This window comes from Capricornis sumatraensis, chromosome 10 (assembly GCF_032405125.1).
Source record: "Capricornis sumatraensis isolate serow.1 chromosome 10, serow.2, whole genome shotgun sequence".
NCBI lineage: Eukaryota > Metazoa > Chordata > Mammalia > Artiodactyla > Bovidae > Capricornis > Capricornis sumatraensis.
This window is the reverse complement of record NC_091078.1, coordinates 89,754,954-89,777,455: the sequence shown is the minus strand read 5'-3', so window position 1 is coordinate 89,777,455 and position 22,502 is coordinate 89,754,954. Positions and strand designations below refer to the sequence as shown.

General features: G+C 43.9%; 1 protein-coding gene across 1 annotated transcript in view; it reads right to left on the bottom strand.

The window, feature by feature from the left end:
• Window positions 1–20,673, bottom strand: part of ARHGEF3 (Rho guanine nucleotide exchange factor 3) — a 174,216-nt gene extending 153,543 nt beyond the window's left edge. The window contains exon 1 of the mRNA XM_068981850.1: window positions 20,593–20,673. Within this exon, the coding sequence (XP_068837951.1) occupies window positions 20,593–20,643 (51 nt within the window). The 5' untranslated portion in view covers window positions 20,644–20,673. The remainder of the gene's footprint in view (window positions 1–20,592) is intronic.
• Window positions 20,674–22,502: the final 1,829 nt, after the last annotated feature.

Sequence of the window (22,502 nt, the reverse complement as noted above, 5' to 3'; positions counted from 1 at the left end):
AAGCTTGAGGGGACAACTCTGAAATACAGTCTTCTCAGTTTTGACCATACACTGGAAACACTAGAAGAGTTTAAAAAGCTCCCAGGGGCTGGCTCTTGCCATCTGCAGATTCTGAACATCAGGAGTTTGCAGAAGCTCCCCAGATTGAGTCGATCGTGCAGCAAAGTTTCATGCAGTCTCCCAGAAGTCCGCAGCAGGTTTGAGCCCCAGGTATTCTCAGAGCTAACCTGTTCATGATCACACCCTGTACCCAGTTTCTCTTCCTCAGTCCCTCACCAGTGTTTCTGGTGACCAAATAAACTACTCGCACTTGTATCCAGGTCTGCTTCTAGGGTACTGAAGCTAAGACAAGCTGAACACAACTCTGTGCTTCTAAAACTGAGCAGTGGAATAGGAGGCGGGTTAAAGCCACAGAATAAAAACGGTCCATCAACCTGACTTTGTGGGAAGCCAGGTTAGCCTTTTTTATATACTTTAACAAGAATGGAATGTCATTTTACATGAGTTTTTAAAGATAAAGCTGGGAAGAAATTTAAAGGTGAATGACCTTTGCAATGGCTGTCCCCTGGCAAGACACAGAAAGGACTGAGTGGACCTCCTATTTAATAGCCAGAGCCTCAGTCCAGAGGCTTCGTTAAGACTAACTGTGGAGGTGAAGGCTCAGACCTCCCTGATACTGTCTGATGAGGACCCTCATTTGCGCCTGATCCTCTCCTGTTACGGACTGACTGTTTGAGTCTCCCAAATTCCCTTGTTGAAGCCTTAACTCCCAATGTGATGGTATTTGGAGGTGGGACCTTTGAGAGGTGATTAGGTGGTGAGGATAGAACCCTCATGAATGGGATTAGTGCTTTCATAAGAAGAGACATGAAAGAGAAGATTGTTTTCTTTGTCATTTATGGACACAGAAAGAAGGTGGTTGTCTGCAAATCAGGAAGAAGCTCCTTGCCAGACACCATATAGATCAGCACCTTGATCTTGGTCCTCCAAGCCTCTTGAACTGTGAAAAATAAACGCACAGCCTAAAAAAGGCATTCTTCCATCACTTTAGATATTTTTAAAGTGCAAATTCTGAATCTAGTCATGAAAAACACATCTAATAGGCCCACAGAGAAGGAAAGTGTACAACCTAAGTGGCTTCTATTCTTCAAAAGAGTCAAAATCAAGAAACACCAAACAGGCCTGGGGAACTGTTCCAGATTAAAGGAGACCAAAGAACAAGTGGCAATAAGTGCAATGCATGATCCTGAACTGGACTCTAGACCAGGAAAAAAAAAAAAAAACAGCTATAAAATACATTATTGTAACAGTTGGCAAACTTTAAAAATGAATGGTGGAGGAGTTAATATGCTTTGCCAATGTTAAACTTTCTTCTTCTGACAATTATACTTGTGTGAAAGTAACTGTAATTACTCTCATAGTTAAGTATTTAGTATATACATATATATGTATATATAAATGTATAAAATAAATTTCAATATATATGTAATATGTAAATTTATTTAAATATATAATTATATAATATTTATTTAAATATATAATATATACATTTATGTAATACATATGTATACACACACACGCACACATTTATATAAAGAAGGCTGAGCACCAAAGAACTGATGATTTCAAATTGTGCTGTTGGAGAAGACTCTTGAGAATTCCTTCTATTCCTGCAAGGAGATCAAATCAGTCAATCCTAAAGGAAATCAACACTGAATACTCATTGGAAGAACTGATGCTGAAGCTCCAATACTTTGGCCATGTGACACAACAGCCAACTTATTGGAAAAGACCCTGATGCCGGGAAAGATTGAAAGGAAAAGAAGGGGGCAGCAGGGGATAAGGTTGTTAGATTGCATCACTGACTCAATGGACATGAATCTGAGCAAACTGCAAGAGATAGTGAAGGACAGAGGAGCCTGGCATATTGCAGTCAGTATGGGGTCACAACAAATCGGACATGACTTAGCGACTGAACAACTTATGGAGGGGGCTTCCCAGGTGGTGCTAGTGGTAAAGAACCTGCCTGCCAGCACAGGAGACCCAACAGACTTGGGTCCAATCCCTGGGTCGGGAAGATCCCCTGGAGGAGGGTATGGCAACCACTCCAGTATTCTTGCCTGGAGAATCCCATGGACAGAGGAGACTGGTGGGCTACAGTTCATAGCCCTCAGAGTTGGACACGACTGAATCCGCTTAGCATGCAAGCATGTATCTATGGAGAAAGACTGATAGAGAGACAAAGAGATACAGAGAGAGCAAACTTAAGCAATCATTGAAGTGTGTAAAAGGTATTGAGGAGTATCTTTTTCTAGACTTGCAACTTTTCTATAAGTTTTAAATCTTAAGTTGCCAAAAGTAAAATAAAAGAAGTTCACAAATAACCTGCACACTTTCCCCTGTCCTCAAAAACAAAAACAAGCCCATAAACATTCATTCCTTTTGCAGGCATCTGATATTCACCCAGGGCCCAGCTCCAAGAGCCCTCAGGCCCTCAGGGCTCAGCTCTGCAGTATCTGCTAACTTTTGGTGCCTGCAAGCCCCTGAGCATCTAAAAGGGAGTGAGTCTGCCTAGGTACTTCAGCAGACTTTGGTTTGGCCATTAGCTGGAACACAATCCCTTAGGCTTGAGAAGAACATAATTTAAGGATTATTTGGTCAAAATATTTAGCTCTCTTCCAAACGAAACTTGAAATTCTCACAAGAAGCTGCCTATTCTTTAAGATGTTTCTCAGTAGGAAAGAAACAGCTAAAAGGAAAATAACTGTGTAACAGATATTTCCCCTCCTCTCAAAATGATGTACTTGAATATGCCAACAACGTTTCTCAATGGAGCTCTGCAGATGTGGCCTCTGGAAGGACTGGACCCTTCTCCTGGTCTGACTAGAGTCATTAGCACAAAGCAGACCACCAGTTTTCAGACTAGTCTTGACCAACCTGAGAAAACACTCCTGGCAATAGTCTGCAGAGAACCTGTCAGAACAGTAATGTGAAAGCCAGTTACCATTTCTGATGCGGTGTCTGGAAAGATGTCAACTGTGATTAACAGGGACATTTTCCTTCTGCAGCTGTGTCTGAAAGGGGAGGAGGGCCTCACCACAAGACCAAATTATAGGCAAGAGGTAAAGGGCCCCAAACACCAAGGACAGGCAGGTATTCAGGGTAGCCCTCCTTCAGCAGCACTATCATGTCCTGTCAAGTTTTGAGTAAAAAGCAGGAGCAGCGCTAAGCCACAGAGGGGGCTGCAGGGAGGGGGAAGGACTTTGTGCTAAATTTTCTAATCCTGATTTTTTGCTTCAAAGCCCATCCCAATCATTTTTATCCTGAAGTCTGAAACAGAGGTCTGGATTTTGCAGAATCAAAGCACATTTATCCAACATTTAATCCATTTCCCAGGAAATCCATGTTTTACTAAGAGTAGAATTCTTTCATGTCTAGAACTTTGCTGGACATTACTAAGGCCTAGTCCAACACACAGAAAGCTCAATAAATGTGTGTTGATTGACTTACATGAACAAATAAACCCACTAGCTCCCAAACAGTGCACGTAAAGCTGTAGAATTTCTTTTCATGAAGACTAAAACACCAAGATGTGTTATCCATAGAGTTCCATTTTTGATTCTGTGACCCACAATATTCCTCTTTTTATTTTTTGGCAATGGAAATCCAGGAATGAGACTCAGATGAATGACCTTCACTCCAAAGTTTCATTCATTCAATAACGATTTTATGGAGTGCCTATTAGATGCACTGTGCAAGCTGCTGGAGATAAATTGGTTAACAAAATAGACAGAGCCCCTGCCCTCGGAGGGAATAGATATTATAAAATAATAAGCAAATAAACAAGCTAGTTTTAAGGTGTACTAAGAGTAATAATCGGTCAATTCTAAAGGAAATCAACCCTGAATATTCACTGGAAGGACTGAAGGTGAAGCTCCAATACTTTGGCCCCATGATGCTTAGAGCTAACTCACTGGAAAAGACCCTGATGTTGGGAAAGATTGAAGGCAAAAGGAGAAGGGAGTGGCAGAGGATGAGATGGTTGGCTGGCATCATTAACTCAATGGACATGAGTCTGACCAAACTCTGGGAGATAGTGAAGCCTGGCATGCTGCAGTTCATGGGTTGGATATGACTTAGCAACTGAACAACAGCAAGAATTATAAAGAAAGTAAACCAGGGTAATAGGAAAACCTATCAAAGAGGGTGAAGGATGAAGCTATTGGAGAGAGAGGTCAGGGAGGTTTCTCAGAGCAGGAACAGCTGAGATGACATTTCAGTGATGGGATGAAGCCAACCAAGCACAGATGGGGATAGATGAGGAGTGAGAGCTCCTAAAGGGCCCTCATCATTAAACGTTCAAGTTCTCCCTTCCCACAAGTCTCCCACACAGTACCTGATGACTGTTCTGATGGGCCAGTGTCCATGAACATGACTGTTGACATCATTTCCCATTTATAAGGATGAGAACTGTACTGGAGTAATTTTCTTTCTCAGTTTATTTGAAGAGAAAGTGAAAGTGAAGCTGCTCAGTCATGTCCAACTCTGCAACCCCAGGACTGTAGCCTGCCAGGCTCCTCCAACCATGGGATTTTCCAGGCAAGGATACTAGAGTGGGGTGCCATTTCCTTCTCCAGGGGCTCTTCTCAACCCAGGGATTGAACCCTGGTCTTTCGCACTGTAGACAGACCCTACTGTCTGAGCCAGCAGGGAAGCCCTGGAAGCCAGGAAGGGAAACTAAGGGTGGATAATTTTACTCATCTTTCTGTTATTGTTAGTCATGAAAACAGCCCTGAGTTTCTCAAGACTTGTTAGTGTCTTCTCAATCCCTGGGTTGAGAAGAGCCCCTGGAGAAGGAAATGGCAACCCACTCCAGTATCCCTGCCTGGAAAATCCCATGGTTGGAGGAGTCTGTGACTGTACAGAAGCTCTACACAGTCAACAAAAACAAGACCAGGAGCTGACTGTGGCTCAGATCATGAACTCCTTATTACCAAATTCAGACTCAAATTGAAGAAAGTAGGGAAAACCACTAGACCATTCAGGTATGACGTAAATCAAATCCCTTATGATTATACAGTGGAAGTGAGAAATAGATTTAAGGGCCTAGATCTGATAGATAGAGTGCCTGATGAACTATGGAATGAGGTTTGTGACATTGTACAGGAGACAGGGATCAAGACCATCCCCATGGAAAAGAAATGCAAAAAAGCAAAATGGCTGTCTAGGGAGGCCTTACAAATAGCTGTGAAAAGAAGAGAGGCAAAAAGCAAAGGAGAAAAGGAAAGATAAAAGCATCTGAATGCAGAGTTCCAAAGAATAGCAAGAAGAGATAAGAAAGCCTTCTTCAGCGATCAATGCAAAGCAATAGTGGAAAACAACAGAATGGGAAAGACTAGAGATCTCTTCAAGAAAATTAAAGATACCAAGGGAACATTTCATGCAAAGATGGGCTCGATAAAGGACAGAAATGGTATGGACCTAACAGAAGCAGAAGATATTAAGAAGAGGTGGCAAGAATACACAGAAGAACTGTACAGAAAAGATCTTTACAACCCGGATAGTCACGATGGTGTGGTCACTCATCTAGAGCCAGACATCTTGGAATGTGAAGTCAAGTGGGCCTTAGAAAGCATCACTACGAACACAGCTAGTGGAGGTGATGGCATTCCAGTTGAGCTGTTTCAAATCCTGAAAGATGATGCTGTGAAAGTGCTGCACTCAATATGCCAGCAAATTTGGAAAACTCAGCAGTGGCCACAGGACTGAAAAAGGTCAGTTTTTGTTCCAATCCCAAAGAAAGGCAATGCCAAAGAATGCTCAAATTACCGCACAATTGCACTCATCTCACATGCTAGTAAAGTAATGCTCAAAATTCTCCAAGCCAAGCTTCAGCAATACGTGAACCGTGAACTCCCTGATGTTCAAGCTGGTTTTAGAAAAGGCAGAGGAACCAGAGATCAAATTGCCAACATCCAGTGGATCATGGAAAAAGCAAGAGAGTTCCAGAAAAACATCTGTTTCTGCTTTATTGACTATGCCAAAGCCTTTGACTGTGTGGATCACAATAAACTGTGGAAAATTCTGAGAGAGATAGGAATACCAGACCACCTGACCTGCCTCTAGAGAAATCTGTATGCAGGTCAGGAAGCAACAGTTAGAACTGGACATGGAACAACAGACTGGTTCCAAATAGGAAAAGGAGTACGTCCAGGCTGTATATTGTCACCCTGCTTATTTAACTTATATGCAGAGTACATCATGAGAAACACTGGACTAGAAGAAACACAAGCTGGAATCAAGACTGCCGAGAGAAATATCAATAACCTCAGATATGCAGATGATACCACCCTTATGGCAGAAAGTGAAGAGGAACTCAAAAGCCTCTTGATGAAAGTGAAAGAGGAGAGCGAAAAAGTTGGCTTAAAGTTCAACATTCAGAAAAAGAAGATCATGGCATCTGGTCCCATCACTTCATGGGAAATAGATGGGGAAACAGTGGAAACAGTGTCAGACTTTATTTTTTTGGGCTCCAAAATCACTGCAGATGGTGACTGCAGCCATGAAATTAAAAGACGCTTACTCCTTGGAAGAAAAGTTATGACCAACCTAGATAGCATATTCAAAAGCAGAGACATTACTTTGTGGACTAAGGTCCATCTAGTCAAGGCTATGGTTTCTTCTGTGGTCATGTATGGATGTGAGAGTTGGACTGTGAAGAAAGCTGAGCGCCAAAGAATTGATGCTTTTGAACTGTGGTGTTGGAGAAGACTCTTGAGAGTCCCTTGGACTGCAAGGAGATCCAACCAGTCCATTCTAAAGGAGATCAGCCCTGGGATTTCTTTGGAAGGAATGATGCTAAAGTTGAAACTCCAGTACTTTGGCCACCTCATGCGAAGAGTTGACTCATTGGAAAAGACCCTGATGCTGGGAGGGATTGGGGGCAGGAGGAGAAAGGGACGACCGAGGATGAGATGGCTGGATGGCATCACTGACTCAATGGACGTGAGTCTGAGTGAACTCCGAGAGTTGGTGATGGACAGGGAGGCCTGGCGTGCTGCGATTCATGGAGTCGCAAAGAGTCGGACACGACTGAGAGACTGAACTGAACTGAAGTTTGTTAGCAAGCTGTAATAGTATACTCAAAGAGGAACAGCAAAAATGGAAAATGATGTTACTCATCAGAACAGAGTATCACTAAAATGTTAGGGAAAAGAGTTGAACACCAAGAATTTCAATACATTTTTGAACTTTAAAGAAAAAAAAAAACGCAATACATTTCTTTACACCATTTGGACATGTATGCTGGGCTACTGTTTCCCAGAGGATGGGTCTGGTGTCATGGTGGTTTGTAAGATTATTTTAGGCGGTATGCTTACCAGCTGTTGTGGTTTGGGCTCCCTGCACAGCAGATCCTGGGTGACGATTTAGGTATAAGCTGTTTACACGCAGGGGTGGTAAACCCCACGAAGAACTGGTGAGGAGTGAGACAGAGAGGTGGTGAAAGGAGGGAGGCCCCCAAAAGAGGTAAAGCCACCAGGTTTCAGCTGTGGGCAGCTGGAGCTGGAGAACAACCCACTGGGCCCCCTCCCACCCCCGTGAGGGACTGTATAAGACACAGCTCATAATTTTCCACTAACAGATCGGGAGGTCAAAGCATTCAATCCACCCCCTCACTGATGGGGAGGGGCCCCTTGGGATGTCAACCCTTGGCTGGAAACCCCTACAAGCTGAAGGACACAGGAAGTCACACATGGGTCCCGGGGACTCTGGAGGTGACACCTGCAGCTTAGGCGGTGCGAGTGGAACACTGGGACAGTGCTCTGACAGGCTTTCCCCGGCAGATCACCCTAGAGGAGAGGTACCATTTTCTTTCTTTCTTTTTTTTTTTTTGAGAGGTACCATTTTCAAGTCACGGTCCATTCTTGGTCTATCAGATTGCTGTGGTGGTAGTTTAGTTGCTGAGTTGTGTCTAACTCTTACTAACCCCATGGACTCTAGCCTGTCAGGCTCCTCAGTCCATGGGATTCTCCAAGCAAAAATATCAGAGTGGGTTGCCATCTCCTTCTCTAGGGGATCTTCCCGACCCAGGGATGAAGCCTGGGTCTCCTGCTTGGCAGGTGGACTCTTTACTGCTGAGCCTCCAGGGGACCATCTGCCTGGGGCTACCTCACCTTTACCACATACTCAATGCTTACCAACCTCAACCTTTACTCTCCCTCCAGGAGAGAGACTCAGGCAACAGCAGCTAGCCAGAATTTAGTTACATTGTTTTGTGGGTATCTAGTATTCAAAGTTGGGCCAGCATACTGGTTTTCTGTTTATTGTAATATAAACTTTCCATTAAAGATAACTCTAAGGGGAAAACTGTTGTTTTACAGAAAGCTATTAAGTATTTTAAAATGTTAAAGGCTATGGCAGAAGATGATTCATAGTTGAGGGAGGTTTAGGAAACACTTTCTTTGTGGAAACTCCCTCTCCTAATGGTCACACAAAGTAACTGGCGCATGACCCTGCTGCTCCTGACAAGCACAGAAAAAGTGACACTCTGTTGCCCTCTTCCCCAGAATGAATGAGAAGCGACTTCTACACCATCCATCCTCTCAACACCCGCCCATCCCTTCTGGAGAAGATCTGTCTGCCCTCTGTCTGCCCAGTCATGGATTAAAAATGAAATTCATATCTAACAGGTCTAACTTTAGCCACAGGAAACGGGAGCACGTGGAAGACCCAAAGGGTGAGCCAAGCTTTGTTGAAGGACGGGCACATTATCTTTTCTGAACCTTCTTCCTGCCCCTTTTTGGGAGGGGAGGGGTGGAGGCTCAGCTTTGGGGAGTGGGAGGGAAGTGAGGCCTGTTGAATCTGTTTCCTGGTTGGCTTTGTGGGCAGTGTCTCCCGTCTCTGTTGTCAGAGTGCTGGCTCTCAAATCTGTGCTGTGTATCATTGGGACCAAGCGATGCCCACTTTAGGATATACTATAAAAAATATTTTGGTGATGAAAATAACCCAAATGAGGAATTTAAAAACCTTGGCCACAGATATAAAATGGTTCTATGAAGGAAAAAAAATAAAGAAAGTTTAAGCCTAAATAGTTCTAAAACTTACATCTGTGTATATCCTCTAGCTTTATTACAATGTGAACAATTTACAGAAGTCTGTTCTATGAAAGGTTATGAGAAGTTGCCAGATCACAAGTGTTTTTGTGTGTGTTTATTAGTCACTCAGTCGTGTCCGACTCTTTGTGACCCCATGGACGGTAGCTGGCTAGGCTCCTCTGTCCATGGAATTGTCCAGGCTAGAATACTGGAGCGGGTTGCCATTTTCTTCTCCAGGGGATCTTCCTGACCCAGGGACTGAACCTGGGTCTCTTGCATTGCAGGTTTCCCCACTGCAGCAGACTCCTGACTGACTGAGCCACTGGGAAAAACTTTACAAGAGTTATTAGCTTTCTCTTATCTGATGTGTAAGTAGTAAGATGGAGCAACTAGAAAACAATTACCTATTTACCTAGTTATTATCCACTTTTTAACGTCATCAAACTAGCTATATGACCTTAGGCATCTCGCTCTGGATCTCAGGTTTATTATCTATAAGGCAAGAGCACTGGTCCAGGTGTCTCCAAAGTCTCCTCCTAACACCGTGTGTGTGGATGACAACACGTAGCCAAGGAGACTGCTGGGTGAAGGTGGGAAGATGGGCAACGAGAACAGCAGAGACTGGGGAACACTTTCTAGAAACAAATATGATATTCTACATTTGCCTCAAAATCACAGATGACAATGATTCTAGCTGTATCGTCCTTGAAACACAATGTCTGTGTCCAGATTCCAGCATAACCCAGTGCACTACACAAAGAAGGTGATCCACCAATGTGTGTTAAATTAGTTGACAAAGGCACCTTCCCTGGATATCTTTTAAAGATTCAAGGCTAATGCTCGATTTTTCACAACAGCCAAGATATGGAAATGACGTTCAGTTCAGTCGCTCAGATGTGTCCGACTCTTTGCGACCCCATGAATCGCAGCACGCCAAGCCTCCCTGTCTATTACCAACTCCCAGAGTTCACTCAGACTCACATCCAACAGGTCAGTGATGCCATCCAGCCATCTTATCCTCTGTCATCCCTTTCTCCTCCTGCCCCCAATCCCTCCCAGCATCAGGGTCTTTTCCAATGAGTCAACTCTTTGCATGAAGTGGCCAAAGTACTGGCGTTTCAACTTTAGCATCATTCCTTCCAAAGAAATCCCAGGGCTGATCTCCTTCAGAATGGACTGGCTGGATCTCCTTGCAGTCCAAGGAACTCTCAAGAGTCTTCTCCAACACCACAGTTCAAAAGCATCAATTCTTCGGCGCTCAGCTTTCTCCACAGTCCAACTCTCACATCCATACATGACCACAGGAAAAACCATAGCCTTGACTAGACGGACCTTAGTCGGCAAAGTAACATCTCTGCTTTTGAATATGCTCTCTAGGTTGGTCATAACTTTTCTTCCAAGGAGTAAGCGTCTTTTAATTTCATGGCTGCAGTCACCATCTGCAGTGATTTTGGAGCCCCCCAAAAATAAAGTCTGACACTGTTTCCACTGTTTCCCCATCTATTTCCCATGAAGTGATGGGACTGGATGCCATGATGTTCGTTTTCTGAATGTTGAGCTTTAAGCCAACGTTTTCACTCTCCTCTTTCACTTTCATCAAGAGCTGTTTAGTTCCTCTTCACTTTCTGCCATAAGGGTGGTGTCATCTGCATATCTGAGGTTATTGATATTTCCCCCAGCAATCTTGATTCCACCTTGTGTTTCTCCCAGTCCAGCAAGTACCAATCAATGGATGAGTGGATCAAGAAGATGTGTGTGTGTGTGTGTACACATATATACATACATATATATGGGACACATATATAACATATATCCACACACTCAGCCATGAAAAGATGAAATCCTGCCATGTGTGACAATATAGATGGATCTTGAGGGTATTAGGCTGGTGAAATTAAGTCAGACACACAAAAACAAATACCATGTGACTTCACTCATATGAAGAATACAAGAAAAACAAAATAAATTACCCAACCAACCAAAATGACGCATATAGATACAGAAAACACAGTCGTGGTTACTAGAGAAGGGGCAGGGAAAGGAGAAACGGATCAAAGGGGTCAACTATATGGTGATGGATGAAAATTAAATTTTTGGTGGTGAGCGTATAGAAGTAGAAATACAATGTTATGCACATGAAACATACAGTGCTGTAAACCAGTCTTTAACCTCAACTTTTTAAAAAAGGCTAATGACAGAAGGACTAATGATCAATGAAAAAGAGTGGAAAATCAAGCGGTTAGGAGAAGAAAGAAAGAGAGGGCAAAAAGGAGAGTGAGCAAGGGAGAAAGGAAGGGAAAAGAACTGACAGACATACAAACAGTCAATTCTTGTTATTCGAGTTCGTCAAGATCCCGTACATCTCCATGAACAAGGCATTAGTGAACAGCCTAACGTTTAAGGACGTAGTCTAGCGTAATTCTTGCAGGTGGTGGGAACTTAGAGACCTATATAGGGAGGGCTTCCCGGGTGGCGCCAGTAGTCAAGAATCTGCCTGCCGATGTGGGAGACTCAAGAGACGTGCGTTTGATCCCTGAGTTGGGGAGATCTCCTGGAGGAGGAAACAGCAACGCGTTCCAGTATTCTTGCCTGGGAAATCCCAAGGACAGAGGAGTCTGGCGGGCTATAGTCCATGGGGTTGCAAAGAGTCAGACACGACTGAGTACGCGCACACACACAGGGAGGATCAGGATGTTTATAACAGCAAAGGACTGGACACAACAGAAATACCTTTTAGTGCATAAATGGAGTATACAACATGCACCAGCATTTCCATCAGTCAAAACCCATCTATCAATTGGACTATTTCTTTCACACATCCCTGCCCAGACCACTGCATCGTGCTCGCATATGCAAAACACATCAACTCCAGCACTGTTAGATCCTGCCTCCTACCGGACTCTGCATTTGTTTCCCGAAAATTTATTTTGATCCAACCAGAATCATAAGCACACAGGACCTCCTTGTTTCTAGACTAGTGGTTCTCAAAATTTTTGGTCTCAGGACCCTTTTATATATTTTTTTAAAAAGTATCAAGGGCCCCAAAGAGTATTTTCTTTTGTTGGTTTTATTAATATTTGCAGTATTAGAAAATAAAATTGAGAATTAAAATTTTTCTTATTTTAAAAATGAGTGTATTATTACTTCTTAATCTAATTATCACATTTGACAATTAACTATTTGTTTAAAAAAATAGCAAGAAGAGCAAGACTGTTTCATACTCTTATAATTCTTTTTAATGTCTGGCTGCAGAGGAGACAGCTGGATTCATATATCTGCTTCTGTAATCAGTCTGCTGTGGTGTGCTATTTTTGTTGACACATACGAACGAAATCTGTTCTGAAGTTATGTAGTTAGTACTTTCTAGGCCTCGGGAGCTCTGTGGATCACACTTTAGAACCACTGTTTTAAATCACCCTCCATTCTGCCAAAAGTTGTCTTTCACACAAACATAGTCATGTCATTTCCCACTTTCCTCAAATCGTGAATGGCTGCCTATGGCTCACAGGGTTGAGTCCACACCGCACAAAACCCCTTCCCATTCGGACAGACTGTTGTCTGTCCAAACTCCATTAATGCTCTGTCTTATATACCAGTACCCTGGCCACCTCGAGGTTTACATACATGCCTGACCTGTTCTTCTTGTTGATGTCTCTGAGTCTCAACTTTCCTCTTGCTAAGACTCCTATGAATCTTTTGCAACCCCATCCAAAGGTCACCTCCTCTCAGAAGCCTTCTCTGATTCACCCTTCCTTTGGAGTTTACTTTTTTGTGTTTTAAATACTTATTGTTTGAATAAGTAACTGAAATACTTTGCATTAAATTCCAAAAGGGTATACCATACAATGATAAGTAGACTTCTTTCCCACATCTATCCCTTCCTCTCCTAGGAGGAAACCATTGTGACTGGTTCCTTCTACATTCCAGAGTTGCTCTAGATATAAATAAGCATATCATTTCTTTTACCCAAATGGCATTGTACTATATGCACTCAGGTCAGTTCAGTCACTTAGTCATGTCCAACCCTTTGCGACCCCATGAACTGCAGCACGCCAGGCTTCCCTGTCTATCACCAACTCCCAGAGTTCACCCAAACCCATGTCCATTGAGTCGGTGATGCCCTCCAACCATCTCATCCTCTGTCGCCCCCTTCTTCTGCTCTCAATCGTTCCCAGCATCAGGGTCTTTTCAAATGAGTCAGCTCTTGGCATCAGGTGGCCAAAGTATTGGAGTTTCAGCTTTAGCATCAGTCCTTCCAATGGAATATTCAGGACTGATTTCCTATATGCACTGCTCTATACTTAACATTACAGCTTAGACAGCCTTCCACACTATCAAATAAAAATCGGCCCCATTTTCTTAATAGTTGCAAATTATATTTTAAAAACAAAGCTTGTTTGTCCAGCCACCCCCCATTAACTGGATATGTGGTTTCCAATCTTTTGCTGCAGCAAATATCCTTCTACATAGATCAGTTTACACATGTGAGAGACTCTGCAGCACTAATATCCAGGAATGAAACTGCTGGGTCCAAGGGAATGTATATTTGTAAGTTTGATAAACACTGTCAAATTGTCCTCTGTAAAGGCTGTTCTAATTTATACTCCCACTACCATGCATGAGAGGTTCGATTATCTTTGCCAAGCAATGTTATCAAACTTTTTAATCTGTCAATATGGTAGATGAAAAATGATACCTTGGTTAAGTTTAAATGGATATTTCTATAAGATCAAATCTCTAGAGTTACACTATCCAAAATGATAGCCACTTGATACATGTAGCTATTTAAGTTTTAATTTTAATTAAGGAAAATTAATGGCTCAGATGGTAAAGAAGCTGTCTGCATTGCAGGAGACCCAGGGTTGATCCCTGGGTTAGGAAGATCCCATGGAGAAAGGAATGGCTACCTACTCCAGTATTCTTGCCTGAATTCCATGGACAAAGAAGCCTGGCAGGTTATACAGTCCATGGGTTGCAAAGAGGCAGACTTGACTGAGTGACTAACACACACACCCAAATAACACTTAAAACTCAGCTCCTTAGCTGCGCCAGCCACATGTCACGTGCTCAATAGCCATCCGTGGCTGTTGGTTTCTGTGTGAGACAGAGCAGACACAGAACACCAGCATCATGATGTAAAGTTCTATTGGACAGTGCTGCTCTCGACCTGCTCTGTCCGATGGCCACCAGGAACCCACACGTGGGTTCTGAGCACTCAACATGTGGCTCGTGTGAAGTGAGATGTGCTCTGAGTGGATAATACATGCTGGAATTCCAAGACTCAGAACTGTAAAAGCAGAATGTAAAACGTCTCCTTAATAATTTGTATGTGGATTGCGTGTTGAAATGCTAATATTTGGATATACTGGGTTAAACAAATCATTAAAATTAATTTCATCTGTTTCTTTTTATTTCTGTCACATGGCTAACTAGGAAATTTAAATGTACATGTGTCTCACACTCTATTTCTAGTGAACAATGCTGCTCCAATGGGCACAGTGCTTTCTTAAGGTGTGGGTTTTAGCATTTTTGCTTTTACACAGAAATAAGTGCAGTTACTATTGCTTATAAAGAAAAAGAGACTCACTGGAATCTCTTTTCTCCTCCTTACCCTTCCTTGCTTCATGCAATAGGGTGGGCAGCAAATTGAGAAAGGGCAGCAATGATCTTGATGACAAACAAACTGAAACAAGTCAGTAGACGTCCCACCTGGGTGGCTGCAGGCAGGAACCAGAGGCATCTCTGACCCCGAGCAGAGCCTGATTTCCTGGTGCCTGTTAAAACAATGCACCAGAGAACAAAGTGCCTTCGAAACTAAGAATAGAAGAGTGGCTCCAAATAAGATTTCCAGGACTGCAGGAACAAATTCCTCCCCTGCACCGCCCTAACCCACCTTCCACCCTTGGCTTGACAAACGGCCTGTCCCAGCCCCGCCCTCCCTGCATTCTCAAGTCTGTACACACAGATGGGGGACGGAGTAGAAAGAGGAAACCTAGAGAAAGAGGTGGATGACAAGGGCTGCCCTAAAGGGCTGACGCCACAATGATTCTACGGTTGAGACATGGCGTGTATGTTTCTGCCACCTGTGTCTTTAGCTAGGAAGGCGAAGAAAACTCAATTTTGCAACATAAACCGTAAACTTGATAGATCAGAACATTTTCTAACCATGTACTGAGGGAATAAGACCTAATTATATCTGAATGTAAGTCATCTGCTTTCTATGTGAACATAGGTCATCTGCTTAGGGGAAAACATTAATTTATTATTATCATCATCATCATTATTAGCTTCTGTGCCTTTAAGCAAACAAAATAACCTCTCTGGGTCTCGGTTTTATTATCTATAAAATATATGAACTTTCCTATCTCATCCAATCAGAAAGTTTTGCGACTCTATGCATATACAAAAGAACTATCACCCACACCTTCAGTCTCGTTTTCTTGCAGCTTTAAAAGATACTTACTGGGCAACTAACATGATTTAGACCCTGAGCCTGACACTGGCATACAAATATGGAAAAACGCTTCTTCCGCTGGATGTTCTTAATAGGTGCAAGGAAAGAGAAGAGGACAGAAGTGAAATGAAACATTAGACCAGAGTTCTTCACCTGGGCCAGTGGTCTGCACAGATATTTTCACAACTATGTGCGGTTTTCTAAAGGGAACACTTCAAGATGCATGTGACTTCAGGAAGGCAGGGGGTTAGGAACTATGAGAGGCCAAGTACCATGCTAAATTCTTAGTCCATGGTGGGTGCCTGAAGAGTTAGCACCCAAGACAGTGCACAGGTGGCCATGGGGATAAACACACAAGCAGTTTGGATCAGAGCTCCTTTGCAAAGTCCACCTCTTTGCCCTCATGTCAGGGATAATCTCTCTGCACACGGCTTCTCTCCACTGCTGTGCCTTCACTAACCCTCTCCCTCCTCACGTCAGACTACAAGCATTCAACAGGCCAAGACAGTATCTCATCTGTTTGACCTGGGATGACTGCTGCTGCCCAAAGAGGGGGGACTTATGGTGGGTTAGTTGGGAGAGAATGAAATAACCCATGTGAAACATCATAACTGGTCAGCATCCCTAAAGTACTAGCAGATATTGATTCATCATATATGTATTTAGGACCTAATACAAGCCAGGCCTTAGGCTGGTGGTTCTCATCATCTTCATCACTTATTGGTACCATATTTATCTCCCCAACACAGCACAGTACTCCACATACGTGAAAAGTGTTAGGTGTTCAGTCGTGTCTGATTCTTTGCGACCCCATGGACTGTAGCCTACCAGGCTCCTCTGTCCATGGGATTCTCTAGGCAAGAATACTGGAATGGGTTGCCATTTCCTTCTCCCACAGTAGGCCCCCAGTAACTGCTATTTGAGTGAGTAAATAGAGATGGTCTCTGTGGTATACCAATTTATTCTTCAGCAAACTTCTATCCCCTCTCCTGACCTCCATGGCTTGGTTCTGTCACTTGCTCTGGCCAATGGAACAGGGTAGACAGGACAATGTAGTGTAGACCTTAAGAAACATTGTGTATTTCTGCTTGCTCCTCTGGGATCTTCTGGTCTACACAGGAGAATATACATGTGGGTTAGCTCACAGACCTGCTTGAGACAGATCCACAGAAAACCTGCACCCTTGTGAGCATGAGAATAAATTCTTGATATTGCTTGCCCCTGAGATTGGGGTAGTTGTTACTCAGCAAAAGCTGACTGAGACATACTCCTATACCCATAACCAGAAATTTCAAGCAGAGAGTGGCTGGCCCTGGTTTCTCTTACAGTGGGATTTCAGCAACTAGGTCATTTTGTGGCTCTCTCTAGCACACTTTCTCTAAGCTGTTAATGTCGCATTTGGAGAAGATGGCAGGGGACACAGAGACCCATATTTTGGCCATCTTGGCACCTGGCACAGAGTCAAGCACAAAGCTTGTTCTTAGGCAGCGTCTGATGTATGAAAGGATGGGCTGGCTGTTAGCTCTGGTGGGAAGGAGCACTGTCAAAAATCACAGCAGGCAACAACTTGGGCCCAGACGCTCAAAGCCACTGGCTCTGCAGTCCCCAGTGTGGGAAGTGGAGCTGGTGGTGACACAGAATCATTTCAGACCATGTGCAGCAGACCAAGGGGTAGTTATTGTAACGCGTTTTAGGAAACACATCATGGTATTTAGTGACTTTAGCATTCCTACTGCTCAGGATGAACCCAAGTTCAAAACCAAACCAAAGAACAACTAGATAATTTAAAGAAAAACAGTAAGTGAAAAATAACAGTGAAAGTGGTATGGGGATATAGGACACATAACTACAGTTTAGGAAAACACTGGTCCTACTCAAGTCTCATTTTCCTACAAATCACAATCATAGCTAGCATTTTTGAGCACCTATATGATGCCCCGTTTCAGGAGTTTCACAGATACTATTTTATAAACTTTTCGTAGCATCAGAAGCAGACACTATCATCTCCATTTCACAGGTGCAGTAACTAAAGCCAGGAGAGATAAAGAACTTGCCCGAGGTTAAGTGGCAGTGAGGGTGTGAACTCAGAGTGCTACCTTCCAGGGTCCAATTATGTCCCTGGAGAACCTGGCAGCCAGGGACCTGCAGCGGTGGCCAAGCTTACCTGCAAAGCCTCGAACTTGACCCCCAAACTCCTGACTCCCAGACCAGTGCTCCCATGCCAGCTCCATGAGAACTGGCAGGTAGTGAGAACACTGGGGGTTTATGGCAGGGGTGGGTGGGGTCTGTGAGAAACAAGGGAGAGAGGTATAGTAAATGCTACAAGGAAGACTTGGGAGGGAAGAGATAGGGACATAAATAAGGCTGACAAACAGAAGCAGGCACTCAAGGGATGCGGAACACTTAGAATATGGACAAAATTATTCAGAAAGAGAGGGCTGGCACACACAGGCTGCTTTCTGAGCTCCCCCCAAGAGACCCACCCACCATGGCTTCCCCAGGTGACATCCACGTGGTCTATATTTAGGCACTAAAGTCACCCATTGTTTCTCTCCTACCACCCTGACCTTGCCCTCTCCGAGTCATACTGCTGAGTGTTCCATCAAGACAGGCCTTTTTTAGGATCTGGCTTGAGTCAATTTCCCCTTCCATGGCACCCACTCGGTGTTCTGGGAAAGGTGTAAAAGCATGGCTGGAACTGGGGCTCTAAAATGAAGTACTGACTTCTCTGCATAACACGCTGCTTCCTTCCCGCCACAAGATCCAATCAGGACCATGTTTCACTTGAGATATGAGATGTTTTTCAGCCCTATGGTTGCTGAGCTCTTAGACACTATGGATTCATTTCCCTGGGAGCCACTAACATCTATGGTCAGCAAGACCTGGGACATGGGTCATGTTTGCTGAGTGGGGGCTCTGTTCTCAGCACTGTCATAAGTCACTTCACTTACTCCTCAAGACAACCCTATAAGGTGGGCACTATTGATTACCCCCACTTTACAAGGAGAAAACACATTGATAGGTTTGGTAACGTGCTTGGGATTACACAGCTAGCAAGAGGCAAATCTGGGACTGAAACCTACAACTACGTGGTTCTAAAACGCTGCTCTTAACTGTTACACTCCGCCATTCCTGCACAGACCTCAGAAGATGGACTTATGAGACCTTTCAAGGGTTTCTCCCTTCTCTTTCCCTCTACTCACATCCAGCTCCCAACTGCCTCTCCCAAACCCAGACTCAACTCTTCCAGATCCCTGCTCTAGAGACTCTCAGAGCCAAGAAATACAAATTCATTCAATACTATTTTCAAGAGCGGAATTAAGGTCAATAGCCAGGCAGCCAGGTACATTTTGAGTTCCAGTACATATACCTGGGAAAACGTGCAAGTAAAAGCATTTATTAAATCACTTGACTTTGAAACAGGAAAGACAAGAGAACTATTTTTTACTTTTTGTTTAAAAGTCATACCTTAGATTCATATCAGAGTTGAAATGAGTTTAGAGACATCTCTGTTTGACAGGTGTGAAACTGAGTCCAGAGAAGGCAGTGACTTATCGCAGATGCCTCTTATGTAGGTGCCAATTGGACCAAGGCAAACATCTGCCAAAATGAGCTTATTTGCAAACGTTTTAGAGAGCAAAGTGTTATAGAAGATGCCACACTTGATACGACATATATGAAGGGCCTTGTCATTAAAATCATCAAGTGCACCCATGGCCAAGAATGTCATTTCTGGATCCATTCTGCCTGAGCCTGAAGCCTGACCCACTGCTAACCATCAAGGAGATCAGAAGCAGCGTATCTATCCTTGCCACATCCAAGTTTTACCATCATCCCTGCAAAGCGGGGATGATGATAACAGCCAACCCCTACAGTGATGTAAGAATTTTATGAGCTGATGCAAGTAATGTGAACACTGTCTAATACACATTAGCTATTACTGTAATATTTTAATATTATATTAACTATCCCTGAAGTATAGTAAACCATACAAAATAATTTCCATATCTAATAACTGCTATCCATATCTGTATTACTAATTTCCGTATCTCAAAGGCTTAAAATTTACTCTTTATCAGGGTGAGTGAATAGCGAGGTGAGTGACATGGGAAAGGAAAAACATAGCAAAATCACACATATCACATGAAAAGAGTAAAAATGTATGTCTCTAATGGCCATGTACAAGACTTGGAATTAGTATTACAAATATTAGAAACACAATTCTGGTGAAAGAAACAGAAAAAGCAATGAGGATTTTCTTGGACACATCGTTTTGGCTTATCCAAAGCTTTAACACTTACCCACAAACAAAAGGAGTAGAGAGAGTAAAGCTTCAGGGCTCCTAATCACTCTTCTGCCCATGGAAACATAACATTTCCAGCCACTTCTTCTGAAATTACTCAAACAGGCACCAATACTACTGATGAGAATACCAGTGAGTCTGAGTCTCCCCTGGTATTATCTGGCCTCGTCTTCCCAACGATGAACACATTCAAAACACCAGATTTTAAGGAAACTTATGAAAAAAATTGCTCCACGCAGAATGAACTTCCAAAACTGAGTTTAGGCATCTTTCAATCCAAAGAAGAAAAGGTCATGAAAATCCACTTTGCTATTTTAACACACACACTCATACACTCACTTACTTTTTCCTTCCCATTTAATGAAAACCCGTGTCTTGTAAAAATTAAAATACTGGCATGATGGAGCAAAGAACGAAAGCCCCCCTCCCCTTGCTCTCTTCCAATCACAGATGCTAAAGGAAGCGCTGACAGTGAGGCACTCCACATAAGTCACCGTCCCCACCAAGCACAAACATCTGTGGTCTTAAGCACAACCGCACAGCTCTTTTCTGATTCATGTACTTCAGCAAGGCAGAAGTGTGCCTCCATCGTCCCAGGTGCTCTGAGCGGCTCCTTGATCAGTTTCTTGGGAGATACAGACAGCTGCCCCCTCCCACACCTCAGCTCCTGGAATGGTCCAGCCAGGCTTGGGTGGGAACTGAGAGCCGGTCTACCCCTGGTCCTGCTGCAGGGAGCTTACCTGAGTGCGAACAAAGAAGCAGCACCACACCGTGGGGCGCTCCGACCTCATCCACACAGAGTCCCCCGCCCCTAACTGCGGCGGCGCCCTTCGGACGGGGTTCTCCGAGCAGAGCAAAGCATGCTTTCCCTCAAGGAACTCCTCCCCACTACTTGGGCTGTACGACAGGAAGTGACAGGGGGCCATCAGTTACATTGTCAGACGCTGAGAACCACACCAGCCCAGAGCTCCCCACCTCCAGCGGTTTCCTTGCCGGCTGCTGCTTTTTCAGAGCACCCTGCCTCCTGGCATTCAAAGGCACACCAGAAACTCAGTTTCTGGCTGGCAACTCCCAGCCTGTAAGGAACAACAATGCTTAAGCAGGCCCCCACCTAAAGCCATGCTGGGCATTCCGGCAGCTCTAAAGGGCTCACTGCCAGGATACCATGCTTTGTAGACCCAAACGTTGGGGTGAAATGGATAGAGAAGGGACACTGGGAGGAGAACTGTGTGTGTGCTCAAAGAGGAATCAACAGTCCACTTGAACTTCACCCAGGAGTCAGGGCCCTGCCTGGCATGCAAAGTCTACGCTGAATCCTAATTTCATAGCAACTCAACAAATGAGAGTGATGGTAAACACTCCACCCATCCGTTCCTTTCTTTTTTTCCTAGACAAATTTTCTCTTCAGAGACCCTTCAAAAGAGTTGCTTCTAGAAACCTCTCTTTCAGCTTTTAACAGGACTAACAAAAGGCCTTACTGCTCGCCTCTGAGTCCTGACGGAAACAACTCGTGGCTGACACTTCTCATTTTATGAACTGGGGATCTCACCAATGAACACCGTGCCCTAGTCCCTTGCCTTTGACAAGACCCAGACTTATTGGGTGAGACAGTCATGTGAACTACAAGGTTTCAGATGGAAACTGTGCCTATTCAACCCTTCACCACAAACAAATCAACACCCTTACCCTCCTAGCACAGTGGCAGAGGGACTTGGACCCAAGGAGACATAACTCCAGGGTAGCTTTCAATTCTTAATTTTTATTTTTTAGTTCTGTAACAGGGTGGGTATTCGATTTGCAACCATCTTTCTAACTGTAACTTTCAGCAGAAAGATTTAGCCCAGGACTCCTCAAGACATTCTTATAAATGCACAGATTTTTAAGAGCCTTTGCCTGTCTCAGCCCTGAGTACAATGGGGGGGACTCATCAAAGACAGAGGGTTCATTTGATAAGCTTCAATCCAAGACTCAATCTCAGAGCTTAACAGAAATGCTCTACCCGCCCATTCTTGGGCCAGCAGCCGGGTGCTAACATTTGGTCTCCGAAGAGTGAGTTACATAAGCATGCTATGGAAGGATGCGCCAGGCTGTGGCAGTGCAAAGATGAACCAAAGATGACCAGAAACGAAACAAATGCTGCCAGGAATTTGCAAAAAGTTTTGAGGGAGCCAAGAAATTACTGAACCTGGCAAATGCATTTTTCATAGGGACAAATTCTGGGAAGGCCTCTTAGAGCCAGAAACACATGGGCAGGATTCTGAGGGGTGTTCAAGGGCAAGGGCAGTGGGGTGCAGATCCATATGAGTGCTTAGGAAGAAAGGCAAATACTTTGAAAGTACTGCTATGACAGGCCTGCATCCTGCTTCAGAGAGCGTGACGGGGGTCCCACCTGTCTGGGGAAAGAGGGAAGTGAAATCGCTGTGAAAAGGCTCAAGCCCTTCAGGCAAGCATGTGGGTCACCTCAAGGCCTATATGTGGTACCTCCTTGGCCAGGCACCCAGGAAACACTTGGTAAAGTGTGAAAATCAAACAGCGGTGTCCAAAAAAGATGGGCTTCAGCTTGTCCTCAGGATCCTCTATTTTCCAAAGCCAGACCACCCACAAAGCAAACCTGGGGTAAGCAGTGCTATGGGGGAGAGGGGAAGTGTTC